We start from the raw sequence: 23,714 nt of genomic DNA on the forward strand, positions 1-23,714 counted from the left end.
TATAGGGCTCTGGTGAGACCACACCTGGAGTACTGTGTACAGTTTTGGTCTCCTTATCTAAGGAAGGATATATAGTTGCCTCAGAGGCGGTGCAACGAAGGTTCACTAGACTGATTCCTGGGACAAAAGGGTTGTCCTATGAGGAGAGGTTGTGTACAATCGGCCTATATTCTCTGGAGTTTAGAAGATTGAAAGGTAATCTCATTGAAACGTATGAAATTCTTAGCAGGCTAGACAGGGTAGATGCTGAGAGGCTGTTTCCCCTGGCTGGAGAGTCTAGAACTAGGGGTCATAGTCTCAAGATAAGGTGTCGGCCATTTAGGACCAAGATGAGCATAAATTTCTTCACTCAGAGGGTTGTGAATCCTTGGAATTCTCTACCCCAGAGGACTGTGGATGCTCAGTCGTTGAGTATATTCAACGCTGAGATTGATAGATTTTTGGACACTAAGTGAACCAAGGGATATGGGGATCGGGCGGGAAAATGGAGTGGAGGTAGATCAGCCATGATTTCATTAAATGGCGGAGCAGGCTCGAGGGGCTGTATGGCCTACTCCTGCTCTTATTTCTTATATTCCTAGCCCCTCATCCCCCCTACCCTGCACTGTGTACCAGCAGCACCTCTCCCCGCTCCTGTACTGTGTACCAGCAGCATCTCTTCCCCCTCTCCTGGACTTTGTATCAGCTTACCCTGCTCCTTGCCCAGATGACATACTCTCTCCCAGTGTACTCTCTTACCTCCTTTTTGCGATTTTTTAACATGCTCTGGAACTTTGACAGCTCCTTCTCCTGGTCAGCTTTGATTCGCTTCGCCTCGTCTCGCAGGCGGGTCGTGTGGTCCTGTTCAAGGCGTTCGATCGTCTGTTTCTGCTGCCGCTCCAAGTTCTCAATCTCCTGGTCATACTGGCGCTTCTTACTCTGTTGTGCCAAATTGAGATTGTGAAACAGGGTAACCCCAGAATTGTTTCAAATGGTATTTAATAACAAACAATCCCACCTCAAAATTATCACTTTTACTGATCATAGTATGGTACAACAAAGGAGGACATTCGACCCATTGTATCTGTGCCGGCTCTTAGAAAGAGCTATCCAAATAGTCCCACTCCCCTGCTCTTTCCCTAGAGCCCTGTAATTTTTTTCCCTTCATATATTTATCCAATTCTCTTTTGAAAGTTACTACTGAATCTGTTTCCACCGCCCTTTCAGGTAGTGTAACTCGCTGCGTTAAAAAAATGTTTCCTCATGTCGCTTCTGCTGCTTTCGCCGATTTTTTAAAAATTCGTTCACGGGATGTGGGTGTCGCTGGCAAGACCAGCATTTATGTCCCATCCCTAATTGCCCTTGAGAAGGTGGTGGTGAGCCGCCTTCTTGAACCGCTGCAGTCCGTGTGGTGAAGGTTCTCCCACAGTACTGTTAGGAAGGGAGTTCCAGGATTTTGACCCAGTGACGATGAAGGAACGGCGATATATTTCCAAGTCGGGATGGTGTGTGACTTGGAGGGGAACGTGCAGGAGGTGTTCCCATTTGGCTGCTGCCCTTGTCCTTCTAGGTGGTAGAGGTCGCGGGTTTGGGAGGTGCTGTCGAAGAAGCCTTGGCGAGTTGCTGCAGTGCATCCTGTGGATGGTACACACTGCAGCCACAGTGCGCCGGTGGTGAAGGGAGTGAATGTTTAGGGTGGTGGATGGGGTGTTAATCAAGCAGGCTGCTTTGTCCTGGATGGTGTTGAGCTTCTTGAGTGTTGTTGGAGCTGCACTCATCCAGGCAAGTGGAGAGTATTCCATCACACTCCTGACTTGTGCCTTGTAGATGGTGGAAAGGCTTTGGGGAGTCAGGAGGTGAGTCACTCGCCGCAGAATACCCAGCCTCTCACCTGCTCTTGTAACCATGGCATTTATGTCGCTGGTCCAGTTAAGTTTCTGGTCAATGGAGGCCCCCAGGATGTTGATGGTAGGGAATTCGGTGATGGTAATGCCGTTGAATGTCAAGGGGAGGTGGTTAGACTCTCTCTTGTTGGAGATGGTCATTGCCTGGCACTTGTCTGATGCAAATGTTAATTGCCACTTATCAGCCCAAGCTTGGATGTTGTCCAAGTCTTGCTGCATGCGGGCTTGGACTGCTTCATTATCTGAGGGGTTGCGAATGGAACTGAACACTGTGCAATCATCAGCGAACATCCCCATTTCTGACCTCATGATGGAGGGAAGGTCATTGATGAAGCAGCTGAAGATGGTTGGGCCTAGGACACTGCCCTGAGGAACTCCTGCAGCAATGTCCTAGGGCTGAGATGATTGGCCTCCAACAACCACTACCATCTTCCTTTGTGCTAGGTATGACTCCAGCCACTGGAGAGTTTTCCCCTACTCCCATTGACTTCAATTTTACTAGGGCTCCTTGGTGCCACACTCGGTCAAATGCTGCCTTGATGTCAAGTGCAGTTACTCTCACCTCACCTCTGGAATTCAGCTCTTTTGTCCATGTTTGGACCAAGGGTGTAATGAGGTCTGGAGCTGAGTGGTCGGAGGTAAGGGAGCGGCCTATAAAGGAGGCGGGAGTCGGAGGTAAGGGAGCGGCCTGTAAAAGAGGCGGGAGTCGGAGGCAAGGGAGCGGCCTATAAAAGAGGCGGGAGTCGGAGGTAAGGGAGGGGCCTGTAAAAGAGGCGGGAGTCGGAGGTAAGGGAGCGGCCTATAAAAGAGGCGGGAGTCGGAGGTAAGGGAGCGGCCTATAAAAGAGGTGGGAGTCGGAGGTAAGGGAGCGGCCTATAAAAGAGGCGGGAGTCGGAGGTAAGGGAGCAGCCTATAAAGGAGGCGGGAGTCGGAGGTAAGGGAGCGGCCTGTAAAAGAGGTGGGAGTCGGAGGTAAGGGAGGGGCCTGTAAAAGAGGCGGGAGTCGGAGGTAAGGGAGTACAAGCATCAGGCAGAGAGATAAAGAAAAACACAAAGTGACGTCAAGGCGCTGATTGGCTGGTAGCTGGCGAGTGCTTCTTTTCCTGGTGAGTGCATTTTTTTTTTAAGTCTTTAGTATGTTTTTGTTCAGTTTTGTTAATGATCTGATAAATAAAGGCATGGTCGGACAACTCAGACCCGTCCAATGGACATCCTATGCTATGTGGGAAGTCAGGGACCCTTCCCGTGTCCTGGACAACCAGAGGTGCCGGAAGTGTCGTCAGCTGGAGGAGCTCGAGCTCTGGGTTTTGGAGCTTGAGCAGCAGCTGGCGTCACTGCGACGCATCCACGAGGCTGAGAGCTATGTGGATAGCACATTTCAGGAGGTGGTCACCCCACAGTTGAGAGTGCAGGCAGAGAGGGACTGGGTGACCACCAGACAGACAAGGAGGACCAGGCAGGTAGTGCAGGAGTCTCCTGAGGGCATCTCGCTCTCTAACCAGTATTCACTGGGGAGGGTTCCCCTGGGGAGTGCAGCCAAAGCCAAGACCACAGCACCATGGGTAGCTCAGCTATACAGGGGGAGAGGAGAAAGGTCAGGAGAGTGATGGTGATAGGAGATTCTATAGTTCGGGGAACAGACACGTGTTTCTGCGGCCACAGACGTGATTCCAGGAAGGTATGTTGCCTCCATGGTGCCAGGGTCAAGGATGTCACTGAGCAGCTGCAGAACATTTTGGAGGGGGAGGTTGAACAGCCAGAGGTCGTGGTCCATATCGGTACCAATGACATAGGTGGAAAGAAGGATGAGGTCCTGCAGGCAGATTTTAAGGAGTTAGGAAAGAGATTAACAAGCAGGACCTCAAAGGTAGTAATCTCTGGATTACTCCCGGTGCCACGCGCTAGCGAGTATAGAAGGCCTAGGCCCAACCATCTTCAGCTGCTTCATCAATGACCTTCCCTCCATCATAAGGTCAGAAATGGGGATGTTTGCTGATGATTTCACAGTGTTCAGTTGCATTCGCAACCCCTCAGATAATGAAGCAGTCCGAGCCCGCATGCAGCAAGACCTGGACAACATCCAGGCTTGGGCTGAAAAGTGGCAAGTAACATTCGCACCAGACAAGTGCCAGGCAATGACCATCTCCAACAAGAGACAGTCTAACCACCTCCCCATGACATTCAACGGCATTACCATCGCCGAATCCCCCACCATCAACATCCTGAGGGTCACCAATGACCAGAAACTTTACTGGACCAACCATATAAATACTGTGGCTACAAGAGCAGGTCAGAGGCTGGGTATTCTGCGGCGAGTGACTCACCTCCTGACTCCCCAAAGCCTTGCCACCATCTACAAGGCACAAGTGAGGAGTGTGATGGAATACGCTCCACTTGCCTGGATGAGTGCAGCTCGAACAACACTCAAGAAGCTCAACACCATCCAGGACAAAGCAGCCCGCTTGATTGGCACCCCATCCACCACCCTAAACATTCACTCCCTTCACCACCGGCGCACTGTGGCTGCAGTGTGTACCATCCACAGGATGCACTGCAGCAACTCGCCAAGGCTTCTTCGACAGCACCTCCCAAACCCGCAACCACTACCACCTAGATGGACAAGGGCAGCAGCCAAATGGGAACACCTCCTGCACGTTCCCCTCCAAGTCACACACCATCCCGACTTGGAAATATATCGCCGTTCCTTCATCGTCACTGGGTCAAAATCCTGGAACTCCCTTCCTAACAGTACTGTGGGAGAACCTTCACCACACGGACTGCAGCGGTTCAAGAAGGCGGCTCATCACCACCTTCTCAAGGGCAATTTGGGATGGGCAATAAATGCCGGCCTCGCCAGCAACGCCCACATCCCATGAACGAATAAAAAAATAGTAGGAGGATAGAGCAGATGAATGCGTAGCTGGAGAGATGATGCAGGAGGGAGGGCTTTAGATTCTTGGGGCATTGGGACCAGTTCTGGGGGAGGTAGGCCATGTACAGGCCAGACGGGTTGCACCTCAACGGAGCTGGGACCAATGTGCTCGAGGGGAGGTTCGCTAGTGCTGTGGTGGGTGGGGGGGGGGGGGTTAAACTAATTTGGCAGGGGGATGGGCACCAGGATGTAGCATTGGAAAGGGGAAACAAGGTGCACAAAGGATTGGGAGAGACAGACAGCACTAGAGTAAGAAACAGCACGGTATTAGGTGGGTTCAGACTAAGAGAGAGTACAAGAAACTCCATGTCTGGTTTACAGTGCGTGTGTGTAAACGCACGAAGTGTGGTAAACAAGGTTGGTGAGCTGCAGGCGCAAATAACCACATGGGAATATGATGTTGTGGCGTTAACGGAGACCTGACTCAGAAAAGGGCAGGATTGGGTACTAAATATTCCCGGATACAAGGTGTTCAGGAGAGGTAGGAAAGGAAAGAAAGGAGAGTGGGGCGGGGGGGGGGGGGTGGCAGCATTGATTAAGGAGAATATTGCAGTGTTGGAGAGAGAGGATGTCCTGGAGGGGTCAAGGACAGAATCTATTTGGTTAGAGTTGAGAAACAATCGAGGTGCCATTACACTACTGGGAGTATTTTATAGGCCACCAACTAGTGGGAAGGATATAGAGGAGCAAATTTACAGGGAAATTACAGAGAGGTGCAAGAACCATAGAGTAGTGATAACTGGGGACTTCAACTATCCTAATATAGACTGGGATAGTAATAATATAAGGGGCAAAGAGGGGGAGGAATTTTTGAAGTGTGTTCAGGAGAATTTTGTTGACCAGTATGTTTCCGGTCCAATGAGGAAGGAGGCATTGCTGGATTTGGTTCTGGGGAATGAGGCAGGCCAAGAGGAGCAAGTGTCGGTGGGGGAACATTTAGGGAACAGCGATCATAGTATCATAAGGTTTAGAATAGCTATGGAAAAGGACACGGACCACTCTAAAGTGAAAATACTCAATTGGAGGAGAGCCAATTTAAGTGGGATGAGAACAGATCTGGCCTGGGTAAATTGGAATCGAAGATTCGCAGGCAAAACTGTAATTGAACAATAGGCAGCCTTTAAGGAGGAGATGGTTCGGGTACAGTCTAGGTACATTCCCATGAGAGGGAAAGGTAGGGCAACTAAAGCCAGAGCTCCCTGGATGACGAAAGAGATAGAGAGTAAGATGAAGCAGAAAAAAGGGGCGTATGACAGATGTCAGGTTAATAACACAAGTGAGAACCAGGCACAATATAGAAAGTTCAGAGGGAAAGTGAAAAAGGAAATAAGAGGGGCAAAAAGAGAGTCTGAGAATAGACTGGCGGCCAACATAAAAGGGAATCCAAAAGTCTTCTATAGGCACGGAAACAGTAAACGCATGTTAAGAGGAGGGGTGGGGCCGATCAAGGACCTCCTCTTTATCTATTTTTTTTCCTATCCAATATTGCTGCTACCTCCTCCTTTACTGCTACAGTGGCAGCATCCTCTTCTCTAGAGAACACTGATGAGATGTATTCATTTATTACCTCAGCCATGCCCTCTGCCTCCACAAGAAGATCTCCTTTTTTGTCCCTAATCGGCCCCACCTTTCCTTTGACTACCCTTTTACTATTTATATGTTTATAAAAGACTTTTTGATTTCCTTTTATGTTAGCCGTTAATCTAGTCTCATGCTTTCTCTTTGCCCCTCTTATTTCCCTTTTTAGACCTCCTCTGATACCAGCTGTCTATTAACAGATTTTTTAAAAACTGAATTCAAATTCTCAAAATGCCATAGCAGGATTTGAACACACATTCCATGCATTACTAGTCCAGTAACATAACCACTACACTACCCTACCCAGCTTTAACTGAGACTTAGCTTCACCCAGCTCATGATGAGAACTAAACATTCTGGGTTAGAATTTTTTTTTAAGAGGAGGCAGGAAAAGCAAAAAGGTAGAGGCAGAGAATCAGTGATTGAGGAACAGGGTCCCGCATTAGAGGGAGGGGCAGAGAATCAGTGATTGAGGAACAGGTTCCTGCATTAGAGGGAGGGGCAGAGAATCAGTGATTGAGGATGGGGTTTCAGCATTAGAGGGAGGGGTGGGGTATCAGTGATCGAGGATGAGGTTTCAGCATTAGAGGGAGGGGTGGGGTATCAGTGATTGAGGATGGGGTTTCAGCATTAGAGGGAGGGGTGGGGTATCAGTGATTGAGGATGGGGTTTCAGCATTAGAGGGAGGGGTGGAGTATCAGTGATCGAGGATGGGGTTTCAGCGTTAGAAAGGAAAGATATTGCCCGTAATACTATACAGCTACAGTCTAAGTAGTTTTTGAGCTGACAAATAAAAGGGGTCATGCCACAATATTGGGGATCTGCTACGGATTATGCAATTGTTGAATGTAATTGAAGAGAAAATCTACAGGCAATTCAGTGAGATGTGCAGAAATAGGACAGTCATAATGGGGGAGCACAGCTGCAGGACTTTAAATAGGCTGAGATATATAGAATGCATTCAAGACTATTTCTGAATCAGTACACAATAATGCCTATAAGGAGAGCTGCAATACTGGATTCCGGGTAATGAACTGAGACAGGTCAGCAACATGAAGGGAGGAGAAAAGTTAGAGACAAACGATCAGAAAATAATTAGCTTCAACAATACGAAAGAAAAAGAAAAAGTAGTCAGAAACAAAGATGGTTGATCAGAGAACATACTAGGGAGGGAAAGAAGACTTATCCTGGATACATTGAGCGAAACTGGTGAAACTGGGAGATATTCAAGTGTCAAATTGGTACAACACAGAGTAGGAGCATTCCAGCGAAGGAAAAGGAGACTGACTGGTGGATGAAAATCAAATTAAGCTGAAATAGAGGATGAAAAACAAGCAGACAACAAAACTAAAGATAAGATACACAAATGAGGGATGTGAGAAATGCCACAATCTACAAATAGAAACAAAAAAAAGAGGGAAGAGGAACTCAGAGGACGAGGACTTCCAGGAAGCATGTGATAAAGTACTGAGTAAGAAATTGATCATGGAAAATACAGCCCACAGCATAAAAGGGGAAATACGGTTAGGGAGACGGGTGACAGGCAGAGAGCAAAGGGTTGCAGTTAATGGATGTTTCTCAGACGGGGTAGTAGCGGCTCGTGAGGTGCCCCAGGGATCAGTGTTGGGATCACTGCTGTTCTCTATATATAGAAGTGATCTGGACTTGGACATAAAGGTTGGATATCAAAGTTTGCTGCCAGGAAGAATGCAGAAGACCACAGCAGGACAGAAACAGCTAGGAGAATGGGCAAGTAAGAGGCAGAAGTCATTCAATTCGGAAAAATATGAGGAAATACATTTTAGGAATAAAGAATGGAAACATACTGGAAATGGTAAATTTCTCAATGCAGTAGAGGAGCAGAAGGATCGAGGTGTCAGATAAAATTGATATTGATAGGGATTAAATACAAAACCAGAGAGATGGCGACTCTATACAAAACTATCGTTAGCCCACATCAGGAATCATGGAAAGTTACGGCACAGAAAGAGGCCATTCGACCCATCATGTCCATGCCAGATGAAAAAGAGCTAACCTGCTTAATCCCATTTTCCAGCTCTTGGTCCGTAGCCCTGTAGGTTACGGCACTTCAAATGCACATCCAACCACTTTTTAAATGAGTTGAGGGTTTCTGCCTCTACCACCCTCTCAGGCAGTGAGTTCCAGACCCCCACCACCCTCTGGGTGAAAAAAATTCACCTCAGCTCCCCTCTAATCCTTCTACCAATTATTTTAAATCTATGCCCCCTGGTTATTGACCTCTCTGCTAAGGGAAATAGGTCCTTCCTATCCACTCTATCTAGGCCCCTCATAATTTTATATATGTCAATTAAATCTCCCCTCAGCCTCCTTTGTTCCAAAGAAAACAACCCCAGCCTATCCAATCTTTTCTCACAGCTAAAATTCTCCATCCTCGGAAATCTCCTCTGTACCCTCTCTAGTGCAATCACATCTTTCCTGTAATGTGGTGAACAGAACTGTACGCAGTACTCAAGCTGTGGCCTAACCAATGTTTTATACAGTTCTGGCATAACCTCCCTGCTCTTATATTCTATGCCTCGGCTAATAAAGGAAAGTACCCCGTATGCCTTTTTAACCTCCTTACCTAACTGTCCTGTTACCTTCAGGGATCTGTGGACATGCACTCCAAGGTCCCTCTCTTCCTCTACACTTCTCAGTATCCTCCCATTTATTGTGTATTCCCTTGCCTTATTTGCCCTCCCCAAATGCATTACCTCACACTTCTCTGGATTGAATTCCATTTGCCACTTTTCTGCCCACCTGACCAGTCCATTGCAGTCTACAGCTTTCCTCCTCACTATCAACCACACGGCCAATTTTTATATCATCTGAAAACTTCTGATCAAGCCTCCCACATTCAAGTCCAAATCATTTATACCACAAAAAAGAATACTGTGTAGTTTTGGTCGTCTCATTATAGAAAGGAAGCAAGAGATCTAGAGAAAGTACACTGCAGATTTACCAGGATGAGACCAGGAATGAGCGGTTGGACTTATGTGGAAAGGCTGATCCAACTTTATTCTCTCAAACTGAAAAGATTGAGGAGGATTTGATAAAGGTGTTCAAAATGTTAAAAGGAATTGACAAAGCAAACTCATAGACTATTTCCATTGGTGGTTAAGTGGCAGTGATTTCAAAATGAGCTCTCGATAAAGGGAGGATTAGAAGTAACTTTTTCACTCAAACAGTTTTCGGAATATGGAATGCTTTACCACAATTCTAGCAGTTCGAAATAAATAAACACAAAAAGGTCTGCAGAAAATTGGGGTTAGTTTGGGGAGAGAGCAGGAAAATGAGATTGTGCAAAATCAGTTTACAAGAGAGACCTAAATTCAGAACAGGTAGGAAGGGCCGAATTGCCTCCTCCTGTGTAAAAACCTCCATGTTTCTACAATTGGGATGGTTCTACCCATTTTCCCACTGCAGACAGGACTGTCCCCCCTTCCATATTCCACAGGCATTTCCATTACAAATGGGCTGCTCCCCACGCTTGCATTCCCCTTACAAACAGGGCAGTCATGCCTGATATGCTGCTTCTCCGCCATTATAGGGAGGCCCTCACTGATCACACAACCTGCGAATTTGTACAGACTCACCGTCATCTCCTGCTCAAAGCGGCGGAAGGTCTGCTCGCGCTGCTGCTGCAGCTTGTTGCTGAGCTGCTGCTGTGTGCGCTGTTCCTCCTTCTGAAGCAGCCGCAGCTCACGCAACTCCTGGCGCCTGCACAGAGGGAGCAGAGACTCAGCAAGGAGACACTCTGACATTCAGAGAGACTATATTCTTTCAACATAGAGACAGAGAGAAAAAAAACTACAAATTCTGGAAATCAGAAGTCAAAACACTGCAGGTCCATCAACATCTGGCACTCAACAAATTCTGGAGTGGAGCTTTCAGTGTAAAGAGTGGGAGCAATCTCGCTGCTGCTTCATGGATACCTGACTTTGTCAAGAGCTGATGCTGTCTGCAGCCTCTAGCTCCATAGAATCAATGGCGATCGGCATTCCATCCTATTTGCTAATTCCAAACCACCACTGCCTGCCACAAACTTAAAAGTGCTCAGATTCATTTTTAGTTGAAGAAGCAGTGTCTTTTGCAATAGTTCACTTTGATTTTGTGATTTAAATTGCTAATGGCTGCATCAACGTAAGCAACAGCTGTTTCCAGTAACGTGAAGATAATTCTTGATACATTGTCAATGTCTGGTTACAATTCAGTTATCAAACTTGTTAATGGGATTTGAATCTTAGCAGATACAAATATACTTTCCTGCTGATTGTCTCATATGAATCCTGTCGAGGTCCATACTCATGTTTCTATTTGTATACTGCAGGTAGCATTGTCAATTGTAATATTTAAATGTAATATATTAAGTTCATCTCAAACCTGACTTAAAAAGAATTGCCAGGTAAGTGGAGGGAGTTCGCTTTAACACAGTATCTTTCAAATTCCGGTATATGGTAAGACCAAGTCATATGTTTTGTTTCCTTTGTGAGTTATGTGCATACATTATACTTCAAATCAATATACCTGTTCTGAATCATAGAATCATAGAAATTTACAACACAGGAGGCCATTCAGCCCATCGTGTCTGTGCCGGCCGAAAAAGAGCCACCCAGCCTAATCCCACTTTCCAGCACTTCAAGTGCACATCCAAGTACTTTTTAAATGCGATGAGGGTTTCTGCCTCTACCACCCTTTCAGGCAGTGAGTTCCAGACCCACACCAACCTCTGGGTGAAAAAATCTTTCCTCAACTCCCCTCTAATCCTTCTACCAATCACTTTAAATCTATGTCCCCTGGTTATTGACCTCTCTGCTAAGGGAAATTGGTCCTTCCTACCCACTCGATCTAGACCCCTCATAATTTTATACATCTCAATTAAATCACCCCTCAGCCTCCTGAGTTCCAAAGAAAACAACCCCAGCCTATCCAATCTTTCCTTATAGCTAAATTTCTCCAGTCCTAGCAACATCCTCGGAAATCTCCTCTGTACCCTCTCTAGTGCAATCACATCTTTCCTATAATGTGGTGACCAGAACTGTACGCAGTACTCTAGCTGTGGCCTAATAGTGTTTTGTACAGTTCTAGCATAATCTCCCTGCTCTTATATTCTGCTTCGGCTAATAAAGGAAAGTATCCCGTGTGCCTTTTTAACCACCTTATCTACCTGTCCTGCTACCTTCAGGGATCTGTGGACATGCACTCCAAGGTCCCTCTCTTCCTCTACACCTCTCAGTATCCTCCCATTTATTGTGTATTCCCTTACCTTGTTTGCCCTCCCAAAATGCATTTCCTCACACTTCTCCGGATTGAATTCCATTTGCCACTTTTCTGCCCACCCGATCAGTTCATTGATATCTTCCTGCAATTTACAGTTTTCCTCCTCATTATCAACCACACGGCCAACATTTGTATCATCTGCAAACTTCTTAATCATGCCCCCTACATTTAAATCTATATCATTGATCTATCCTACAAAAAGCAACGGACCTAGTACTAAGCCCTGTGGAACCCCACTGGAAACAGCCTTCCAGTCACAAAAACACCCGTCGACCATTACCCTTTGCTTCCTGCCACTGAGCCAATTTTGGATCCAACTTGCCACTTTCCCTTGGATCCCATGGGCTTTTACTTTTCTGACCAGTCTGCCATGTGGGACCTTGTCAAAAGCCTTGCTAAAATCCATGTAGACTACATCAAATATGCTACCCTAATCCACCCTCCTTGTTACCTCGTCTGACAATTCAATCAAGTTAGTCAGATACGACCTTCCCGCAACAAATCCACGCTGTCCGTCCTTGATTAATCCATGCCTTTCTAAATGATGATTAATAGGCCCTTCAGAATTTTTTCCAATAATTTGCCTAACACCGAGGTTAGGCAGACTGGCCCATAATTACTCGGTCTAACCCTTTCGCCCTTTTTAAACAATGGTACAACGTTAGCAGTCCTCCAATCCTCTGGCATCACACCTGTAGTCAGAGAGGATTGGAAAATGATGGTCAGAGCCTCCGCTATTTCCTCCCGTGCTTCTCTTAACAGCCTGGGATAATTTCATCCAGGCCTGGTGATTTGTCTACTTTCAAAGATGCTAAACTACTTAATATTTCCTCTCTCACTATGTTTATCCCATCCAATATTTCACACTCCTCCTCCTTAACTACAATATCTGCATCGTCCCCCTCTTTTGTGAAGACAGACGCAAAGTATTCATTAAGAAGCATGCCCATGTCTTCTGCCTCTGCACACCAGTTATCTTTTCGGTCTCTAATAGGCCCTACTCTTTCCTTAAGTTATCCTCTTGCTCTTTATAATATTTATAAAACATCTTTGAGTTTTTCCTTGAATTTACTTGCCAGTATTTTTTCATGCCCTCTCTTTGCTTTCCTAATTTCCTTTTTAATTTCGCCCCTGCACTTTCTAATCTCCTCTAGGCTTTTTGCAGTATTGAGCTCTCGGTAGTTCACTAGTTCTGAAACTAGTGAAGAGAATAAAAACAGGCAGAATCTGCTATTCAGAGACAGAATTTTTTCCAACAAGTATCAGTAACTTTCCATATCTGAGGATATTCTTGCAAAGGGTAACGGACCCATTACAGATCTTCTTGCTGCATTTATGTTTAGGTTATTATGATAGGTTGTACTTTCAGTATTTTTATAACCTTTTCTACTTCATGTTTTTATTTAGTTATAGATACATTAGTTTAGTTTGAAAAATTCCGGACTGAGTTTATTATCATTATATGATTCTATAAATGCGGGAAAGTGGGATTAGGCTGGGTGGGTCGTTTCTCAGCTGGCGCGGACATGATGGGCCGAATGGCCTCCTTCTGTGCCGTAAATTTTCTATGATTTTATGTAAATATGAGACTGCATTTAAATACATAATAGCAATCACCGCATTTCAAACTAATTCATTGTACGTGAAACACTTTGAAACCATTGAGAGATGTCTCATTCAGGGGAAAGAGCAGGGGAATGCGACTAATTGGATAGCTCTTTCAAAGAGCTGGCACAGGCTCGATGGGCCCAATGGCCTCCCCCTGTGCTGTACCTACTATGTGATAAGGTGCTCTGTAAACACAAGTCTTTCTTTAATCTAGGAAGTAAATTTCTGGAACTAGGGAAATAAATTATTAATCTTCAGATCACACAGTTCTGCAAGGGTAGATTACAGGAAGGTATAACATCCTGATAACAGTGGATAAGACTTGTTCATGGGAACCAGTGTGAAATCACTGGGTGATACAATGAATTTAAATGCTGCCACAAACTCAATTTCATGTTGGACCCTCACTGAGGGATAATCCAGGATTAGAAATTCGTCGAAGTTATTTACTCCAAACACAAAATCCTCTCAAAGTGTTTCCTTTGAAACACTTCACAAAACTGGCACAAATCACAATTAGCATCAGTCTCTTACCTGAGATACCTCATTTCTTCATTGTTTTTGTCATTATCGGTAACAATTTTTGACGTTGTCACTTTCACCTCCACACCATCTACCATAAACTTACGTGTTTTCTTCAGTGTCTTTTTCTGCTGCCTCATTTCCTAACAAATTAACACAAATACAGAAAGGAACGAGTGAGTGAAACAGACCAATACCTATACTGATTGTCTACTGCTCCAGTACCTATACTGACTGTCTCCTGCTCCAGTACAAGAATGCTCTATGTTCACAGCTCTCGCACTGATCAGGACCACACCCCTTCTTGCCATTGAGACCCCGCTCACAGGAAAGCAAGTAGCTGCATACTGAACTAGTACTGATTGGCTTATTGGACGGGTCACCTCTATGTAAGGATCATCAAATAACAAGCATAATCCTGTAGAAGCTGGAAATCTGAAATTAAAACAGGAAATGCTGGAAACACTCAGCAGGTCAGGCAGCCTCTGTGGAGAGAGGAAGGCAATGTTATCCTTTCAAGATCTTCCGGTTCTGACGAAGGGTCATCGACCTGAACCGTTAACCCTACCTTTCCCTCTCCACAGAGGTTGCCTGACCGACTGAGTGTTCCGGCATTTCCTGTTTTATTAAACATCATCAAAGTTGTTTTTTATTGCCAATTTAAAGACCTGTTTCGCAGGTTCTATTTTCAGCATCAAAAACTGGGAAAAAAATTGGGGGAAAAATTGAACCCCCAAAAAACCCAAGTCGAGATGGGGAAAATCAGTAAAAATCAGTTTTTATTTGAAACATCGAAGTAAATGCTGACAATTATCTAAATGGAATTAAAGCTTGCCCAGCAGCAATGCAAGACAGTTCCATCAACAGCACAGGTAACCACACATCGAGCGCACACTGCTCATGCAAACTGCCACATGTACTCACACACCATCACAAGCAGACACACTGCTACACACATTGCCAACAGTGCTCATATTCACGGCTACACACACTGCTACACATACACTGCCAGACACAGACACACTATTCTACACACACACACACACACACACACACACACACAGACTCCAATACGCATATGCATATACAGAGCCATAAAAATGCACACATTGCCAACAGTGCTCATACTCACGGCTACACACACTGCCACAGGAGCATATACACAGACACGGGCACACTTGCACACCCACAATGCCACAAATGCATGAGTAGTGCCTCAAGCGCACACTCGCTGCCTTGTGCACTGCCACCCACACACACACACTGTATTCCTGGAGGCATATCTCTGTGTCTGTCTCTCTTTGTCTGTCTGTCTCTCTCTCAGTTGTAACAAAATGTAAACATTCTAATTACTTTCAACAAAACATTGGTGATAATTATAGCATTTCTGTTTCTTTAAAAATTCAACTCATTTGTTTCTAAATTTGAAAAAAAATCATCTGATTGACAGGTAATAGTAATTAGCATATTTACCTTTTCTATCAACAAAACAGAAGTGCTAATCCGATAATAATTAGAGGGTTTCTGTCTGTTTTCAAAATTCATAGAAATACATTGAAGTTACAACATGGAAATAGGCCATTCAGCTCAACTAGTCCGTGTCAGCATTTACCCTTCACATGAGCAAATAGTCCTAATCACAACAACATTTATATAGCACCTTCAACGTAGTAGAAATGTCCCACGGTGCTTATTTACTGACAGGACGGGTAAATAAGCGCGTGTAAATAAATGAGGGCAATGCAGTTGATGTGGTATATGTGGACTTCCAAAAGGCGTTTGATAAAGTGATGCGCAGTAGGCTTATCGTCAATTTGCTGTCCATGGAATAAAAGGGGCAGTAGCAACATGGATTCAGAATTGGCTACGTGACAGGAAACAGAGAGTAGTGGTGAACGGTTGTTTTTCGGACTGGAGGGAGGTGTACAGTGGTGTTCCCCAGGGGTCGGTGCTGGGTCCACTGCTTTTCTTGATATATATTAATGACTTGGACTTGGGTGTACAAGGCACAATTTCCAAATTTGCAGATGACACAAAACTTGGAAGGGTAGTAAACAGTGAGGAAGATAGTGATAGAGTTCAAGAGGATATAGACAGGGTGGTTGCACGGGTGGACACGTGGCAGATGAAATTTAATGCAGAAAAATGTGAAGTGATACATTTTGGTAGGAAGAGCGAGGAGAGCTAATATAAACTAGAGGGCACAACTCTAAAAGGGGTAGGGGAACAGGGAAATCTGGGGGTATATGTGCACAAATCATTGAAGGTGGCAGGTCAGGTTGAGAAAGCTGTTAAAAAAGCATGCAGGATCCTGGGTTTTATAAATAGAGGCATAGAGTACAAAAGTATGGAAGTCATGATGAACCTTTATAAAATACTGGTTCGGCCACAACTGGAGTATTGTGTCCAGTTCTGGGCACTGCATTTTAGGAAAGATGTGAAGGCCTTAGAGAGGGTGCAGAAAAGATTTAGTAGAATGATTCCCCGGATGAGGGACTTTAGTTACGTGGATAGACTGGAGAAGCAGGGGTTGTTCTCCTAGGAACAGAGAAGTTTGCGAGGAGATTTGATCGAGGTATTCAAAATCATGAAAGATCTAGAGAGAGTAGATAGAGAGAAACTGTTCCCATTGGCAGAAGGGTCAAGAACCAGAGGACATAGATTTAAGGTGATTGGCAAAAGAACCAAAGGTGACATGAGGAAAAACATTTTTACACAGCGAGCAGTTAGGATCTGGAATGCACTGCCTGAGGCAGATTCAATCATGGCCTTCAAAAAGGAACTGGATAAGTACTTGAAAGGAAAAAACTTGCAGGGCTATAGGGAAAGGGTGGGGGAGTGGGATTAGCTGGACTGCTCTTGCATAGAGCCGGCGCGGACTCGATGGGCCGAATGGCCTCCTTCCGTGCTGTAACCTTTTTATGATTCTACGTCGTAAGAGACAGGACAGATGGAATGATGTCACCTGCCACGGGGCCCACCACTTCCACCTCACTTGCTCACCATGCAAAGTATGCCTGCATGATGCACACGCACTTGCAATCCTGGATAAGACCCTGATGGAAGTGGGGCCCATAATGCTGGTTTTCTTATGATACTCAATTACAGGGTGATAAATGGCACAGGTACCCACCCACTTTATGGAAATGAACATGTCCCTGGGATTTAGGGTTGGGTCAGGGCCAGGCAGATGACTCATGTGGAAAAAAACACAGCACAGGCTTGATGTGCTGAATGGCCTGTGTCTCACTATAGGCAACGAGGGTTCTATGCTTTGATCCCTTGGGGAATAATGATGCAAACTGCATCACAGGGGATGTGGGGTCCATTTATGGCAATGACTAGTGACATAAAACCAGAGAGACTAGCTGATGCAAACTCTGCAAAATTGTAACACGTACATTCACCGCACTCTGAGTAAAGCCCCTGGGACAGAGAATGAAGCAACCAACATTGAACTGACGGACGCCACGTTTATAACAGAGCCAGAGAAAGGCGAGCAAGGAGAGGAAGAGGCAGTGAAGGAAGCTTCCGTCGTTACAGAGGAGGTCAGTGTGAAACTGAAAGAAAGAGTCACTGAAGCAGCTGAGGAAACGAGTGCTGAGGAAAGACAGCAGGAGGTGGTACAACCGACTATAAACACCCCAGCTCTTCCCAATGAAGAAACAAAGCAGGAGGAGCAGGCCGATGACCTCAAAGTGATCTCTGCGACTCAGCCAGTGGAAGAACGGGTAAATAAGCGCCGTGGGGTTTTTACTACGTTGAAGGTGCTATATAAATGTTGTTGTGATTAGGACTATTTGCTCGTGTGAAGGGTAAATGCTGACACGGACTAGTTGGGCTGAATGGCCTATTTCCATGTTGTAACTTCTATGTATTTCTATGAATTTTGAAAAGAGACAGAAATCCTCTAATAATTATCTGATTAACACTTCAATTTTGTTGATAGAAAAGGTAAATATGTTAATTACTACTACCTGTCAGTCAGAGAAAGTTTCCTCATCTTAATTTGAGATTTTTTTCCAAATTAAAAAACAAACGAGTTGAATTTTGAAAGCAAACAGAAAGGCTGTAATTATCACCAATGTTTTGTTGAAAGTAATTAGAATGTTTACATTTTGTTACAACTGAGACAGAGAGAGACTGACAGACGAAGAGAGACAAACACAGAAATATGCCTCCAGCAACCAGGAATACAGTGCGTGTGCACGTGTGGCAGTGCACAAGGCAGTGAGCGTGCACTTGAGGCAGCACTCATGCATTTGTGGCATTGTGGGTGTGCAAGTGTGGCCGTGTCTGTATATATGCTCCTGTGGTAGTGTATGTACATGTGCCGTAGTATGCATTTTTATGGCTCTGTATATGCATATGCGTATTGCAGTCTATGTGTGTGTAGAGCAGTGTGTCTGCATCTGGCAGTGTGTGTGTAGCCGTGAGCATGAGCACTGTTGGCAGTGTGTGTGCATGTGTGTGGAGCAGTGCTTATAGCAGTGTGTCTGCTTTCTTCTGTAGTCTCTAGTTTCCATTTTCTCAGACACAGACTCAAGAGTCGAGGGAGACTCATCCTCGGAGCTGGCTGTGCTGATATCTGATGGGGCATGTTTGCATCCTGGCAGAGCCTAGAGAAAAACAACAGAATAAAAGGCGGTTGTGGGCTCAAGGCCCACACTAGGACCTGAGTGCACAGTCTGTGGTGACACTCCAACGCAATACTAAAGGAGTGTTGCGATGTTGGTGGTGCTGTTATTTGGATGATAATTTAGACTGAGGTCCCATCTGCCTATTCAGATGAATGTTAAAGCTATAATGGGGAGATGGTAGGTTTGGAATTCTGAAAATATGGGATCAAATGGCTGAAGGGCCTTCTTCAACCAAACCAATCTAAATTTCAATAAAGGCGCACCACCACCTTCTCAAGGGCAACTAGAGATGGGCAATAAATGCTGGCCTTGCCCACGTCCCGAGAATGAATAATTAAAAAAAGAACAATGTGTGTTTTTTGCTTCTGAATTTTGAGTTCTTACCTGTAGAGATATGGATCCCGTGTCCTTGTTGCGAGACAGGAAGCTGGATATGGACAGGTTTAGGTCGATGCTACTGTTGTCTGCCATTGAGCCGCTCCCAGAGTCTGCATCTCTCTCTTTCTCTTTACCCGTGCTCTTAGATTGAGCAGCAGGCTCTACATTTTCCTTCACCTCCTCTGAGGTGACACTAATTTCAGGGATCATCACTAGCTTCGTGTCCCCTTGGCTCGCACTTTCAGCTTCCTTCACACTATAAGACACGTCACCTTTTGTCTCATTTAACTCTGCACTCACCGTTACCCCTGCTGGGGGAGCGCTAGATTCGGGTTGTGCCTTGGCCTCACCCTCTGTCTCTGAAGTGCCCTCTGCTTTTACACAACTCTCAGTTACAATCTCCACCTCAGGAACTCCTTCGCCTTCCACTGGCTCCGTAGTGGAGGTCACTTTGAGGTCATCAGCCAGCTCCTCCTGCTTTGTTTCTTCATTGGGAAGAGTTGGGGTGTTTATAGTCGGCTGTACCAACTCCTGCTGTCTTTCCTCAGCATTTGTCTCCTGTGCTGCTTCAATGACACTCTCTTTTGGTTTCTCACTGACCTCCTCTGTTATGACGGAAGCTTCCTTCACTGCTTCTTCATCTCCTTGCTCGCCTTTCTCTGGTTCTGTCACAGACGAGGCCTCTGTCAGTTTAATGTTGGCTGCTTCATTCTCTGTCCCAGGCTCTGCTTCATTTGGCTCTGCGAGTGCCACTTTCTTTTCCTCTCCACTTTCATTTTCTTTTTCCAGCTCTGGCTCTTTCTTTATTTCCTTTTCAGGTTCCGTAACCTCCTCCTGTTCCTCGCCTTCCTTCAGAAGTACTTCAGTGCTACCTTGAGATCTTGGGGTCTCTGCACTCGACTCCTCTGCCTTTGGTTCCTCCTCAGGCGTTGAAAGTTTATCAGCCTCAGTGTAAAGATCCTCGCTGCCTCCTTGCGCCTCTTCATTACTGGTGTCAGAAGCATTGTTCTCCATCAACCTGTCGCTCTCCGGCTTCTCCCCATCGCTGGTACCTATGCCCTCGTCTGACAGCTTGTCGCTGACCTTATCTGCGTTTTCCTCTGCGGTCTCTGTCTCCATTTTCTCAGACACAGACTCAAGGATCGAGGGAGACTGGGAAAGTTTCTCATCCTCGGAACTGGCTGTGCTGATATCTGACGGGGCCCGTTTGTGTCCTGGCAGAGCCTAGAGAAAAACAAAAAATAAAACTGTTTTGTTGTGTAATTCCGGTCCACAGTTATACCCGTGTGGTCCGTTTAATTCACAGTTCTATTCATAACTAGTTGTACCCATGAAACAAAGGCAGTCTAACACCGAGTTCACACCAGAAGATAATAGATTACTAAAACAGGACTGCCATTCATATGCAGAAAGTTTGTATTAGCTGAGGCATACATTACAGTAGCCAAGTACAGAGCAACATTAGCAGGGGTTACATGTTCACAATCTCAACTAGTTGATGGTGTTGGGGGAAACACAAGGAGTGAGGATGTCCCCTATTGGGTAAAAGAATCAAGTGGAGTTACTAGATCCACCATTTCAGCAATAGCAGCCTAAGCACTGCAGAACAATTAACAGCATAGGGAAATTCAAGGTTGAGAAAAGGCTGTTCAGTCCATCAAAAGTTGTCCACATAGCATTAGCTTTTCCACTGTGGCACCTAATTAATGAAAGAGGCCCCTTCTTTTAATATCATGGTACCTTCAGGGGAAAGGGGTGGGGGGAGGGTTATAGAATCATAGAAGTTTACAACATGGAAACAGGCCCTTCGGCCCAACATGTCCATGTCGCCCAGTTTATACCACTAAGCTAGTCCCAGTTGCCTGCACTTGGCCCATATCCCTCTATACCCATTCACCTTCACGTGATAAACGACCATCCAACTCTCTATATCCTGAAAGAACCCACTGTGTCCCCTTCAGAGTATCCAGAAGTTTAAATAATTCTACGGTTTTTGCCTACACTCCCCTAACACAAATGGCATTAGAAATCTAGAACTCTCTCCCCAAAAAGGCTGCATATGCTGGGGGACATTTGGAGCTTTCAAGACTGAGACCGGTAGATTTTTGTTGGTAAGGGTATTAAGGGATATGGAGCAAAGGTGGGTAAATGGGGTTGAGGTACAGCTGAGCCATGATCTGACTGAATGGAGGAACAGGCTTGAGGGGCTGAATGGCCTACTCCTGTTCCTAATGTTCCTTCCCGAGTCCATTCTTGCCAATCACTCTTTGTGTGAAGAAGAATTTCCTGATATCAGTCCTGCTGTGGTACAGCAAACCTCTAATAATTTGCCCAAATGATCGTTTGAACCTAGATGGCAAGTAACCACAAGCTTCTCAACCATTGAGGGCATCACCATACGGGCCCATTCCTGTCCTTCCCTGACATCCACTTGTTAGTGATTGCCATGTTGAGTTATTCCCAAAACCTGTCCTTCACAAGCTGCATATCACCCCTGACATCACAAATCTGCATCAACTGGCCGTGAGCTCAGCCCTGCACTTCTCTTAAATGTTCTTTTTTAAACAATTATTTACCAAATATATGAACAGACACCACACAGCTCCCAGTGCGAATGGACATTCAAACCACATGATGGATCTAAGCAGACATACCGTGCCCACGGATTGCCTGGTGCAGGCTGCTTGTGGTTTAAATGTATCACACTGGGACCTGCATGGTGCTCTCTATCCAGCTCAAACTGCTTCACTCAGTGACCTGGCAGAGAATCAACGGACCTGATAATATGGGTGGGTGGCTTAAAGAGCTGGCAAGACTCAGGACTGCAGTCTATGCACACAAGGCTGTGAAGTAAGCAAAGTAACCACTACCTTGCCAGCAAAACTCCCAATTATTGGGTATCACTGTACTGGGAGATGTATCGGATACTCACTGCTGCATTTTCTGAATCCTCCTCCTCTTCATCCTCCTTGCTTTCCTCAATCTCTTCCGTTACCTCTGCCTTTGCTTCTGCAATCAGCTCCCTCACTGGCTTATTGCTGTTAACATTCACCACAAATGGGTGCTGCAGAGAAAGAGGAGAAGATTTAGGAACAAGCTCTCAGACACGCACAGTTCATCACACAACCCCTCTTCGTGTTCTCAATTACCCAAGGCCAGAGATCTTCCACTGAGTTAGGTGCTGCATGTGTCACTGTGCTGTAACAACAACCGGCTGTGCATTTGGAAGCAGTACAGTCAGCAACAGCAACCCTCAGCAGAGCATCCACTGGGAAAAGAAACAAACGTCACGGCTCTGCAGCACTCCCAAGAGAAGGATTTTGAAGAAGCTTCTGCACCACTTACACTAAGTGATGTTAAACATGAGCTGAAGTTGGGCTCCAGCGAAGAGGCTCTTTATCTGTGATGGGACTAAAGGAATACTGGAAATCTTAAATAGAACCAGAAATACACACAGTCCATCAGCACTGAAAGGTTAATATCACGGGCAAGGCCCTCCATCTAAACTGGGCCGCGCCCGAAATGTTCACCTGTCTCCACTGCAGATATCGGTGCTGTGCAATTTCAGAATGTTACATTTTTATTTCTTTAACTTTAAGGCTTTGTTGCAATCAGACAGCAAAACCTTTAAGCTCTGGGCAAATTGAACAATAGGAACTGGCTCCAGATCAGCGCTACGAAAGGGTTAGTGGGGAATGAGACTGATCTGGGCGAGGAAAGGTTAATGAGTGAGACTGATTCCGGACCAGGGTGAGGACAGGGTTAATGGAGTGGCACTGACTCCGGATTAGGGTGAGGAAAGGGTTAATGGAGTGGGACTGACTCCGAATTAGGGTGAGGAAAGGGTTAATGGAGTGGGACTGACTCCGGATCAGGGTGAGGAAAGGGTTAATGGAGTGGGACTGACTCCGGATCAGGGTGAGGAAAGGGTTAATGGAGAGGGACTGACTCCGGATCATTTCACTGAACTAAAACTCGTGCTTGCTGTCATGAAGAGCTGACATGAGGGCTCGTACTGGGAGCTCTCTGCACATTACATTACTTAATGCACATGGTGCAGATTCTCAGCACCAAGGTGTCAGACTGACAAACCACACAGCAAGACACTAATCCCAGTGCAGGTGCACAGACTACAAGCACCTAACAAACAGGCTCTAACCTATACTCACAGGTGCACAGGATGTTAGGCCGAAACAGCACAGTCCGATAGACATGAAGTTACTATTTTTCTGATGATCTTCACATAAGAGAATGGAGACACCTCAAAGCAGTTCCTTCTCTCTCCCCATCAGCTGTTTCTCCTCGATTTCTAAAGCTGCACACTTCGACTGGCTGATCTGATATAGAAACCAGCTGCTGCACAGAATGAGTGGCCCACAAACTCTGACAGGCCAGTCGGGCTCCACTCGGAACCAGAACACAACAGAAATTCCAGGCTTCCCCCAGTCACTCAATGGGTAAATGCACTGCCCAACGTGGCTCTGAATCATAGGGACTAGTGGGTCCCAGGTTCGATCCCTAGTCTGCATTGAGTTAGCTGATCTCAGATAGGACACCAGAGTTGGCTTCAGCACTCCTGCGATGGGAATTGGAAAACTAACCAGGATTCCCACTCTTCATCACTTTCCAGTGACTCCTGAAGAAAGTGTGGATGTGAGGACAGGATCAGGCTCAGTTATCATGCTGCTCCACCAGTCAATAAACTCTGATAGCATCCAGGTTCACACAGGTGTCAACCGCGTCTCGGTGGTATCACTCTCGCCTCTGTGTCAGAAGGTTCCGCGTTCAAACCCCACTCCAGAGATTTGAGCACATAATCTAGGCTTACAATTCAGTGCAGTACTGAGGGAGTGCTGCACTGTCAGAGAAGCTG

At 45.7% G+C, this 23,714-nt stretch overlaps 1 protein-coding gene across 3 annotated transcripts in view; it reads right to left on the bottom strand.

The window, feature by feature from the left end:
- Window positions 1–23,714, bottom strand: part of LOC137339901 (STE20-like serine/threonine-protein kinase) — a 148,421-nt gene that overhangs the window by 56,819 nt on the left and 67,888 nt on the right. For all 3 annotated transcript variants that reach the window (XM_068001956.1, XM_068001955.1, XM_068001954.1), the window contains exons 8-12: window positions 21,774–21,905; window positions 18,848–20,065; window positions 13,836–13,966; window positions 10,010–10,133; window positions 739–918 (exon numbers count right to left, since the gene is read on the bottom strand). In XM_068001956.1, the coding sequence (XP_067858057.1) occupies window positions 739–918; window positions 10,010–10,133; window positions 13,836–13,966; window positions 18,848–20,065; window positions 21,774–21,905 (1,785 nt within the window). The remainder of the gene's footprint in view (window positions 1–738; window positions 919–10,009; window positions 10,134–13,835; window positions 13,967–18,847; window positions 20,066–21,773; window positions 21,906–23,714) is intronic.

Source organism: Heptranchias perlo, chromosome 21, assembly GCF_035084215.1.
Source record: "Heptranchias perlo isolate sHepPer1 chromosome 21, sHepPer1.hap1, whole genome shotgun sequence".
Classification (NCBI taxonomy): Eukaryota; Metazoa; Chordata; class Chondrichthyes; order Hexanchiformes; family Hexanchidae; genus Heptranchias; species Heptranchias perlo.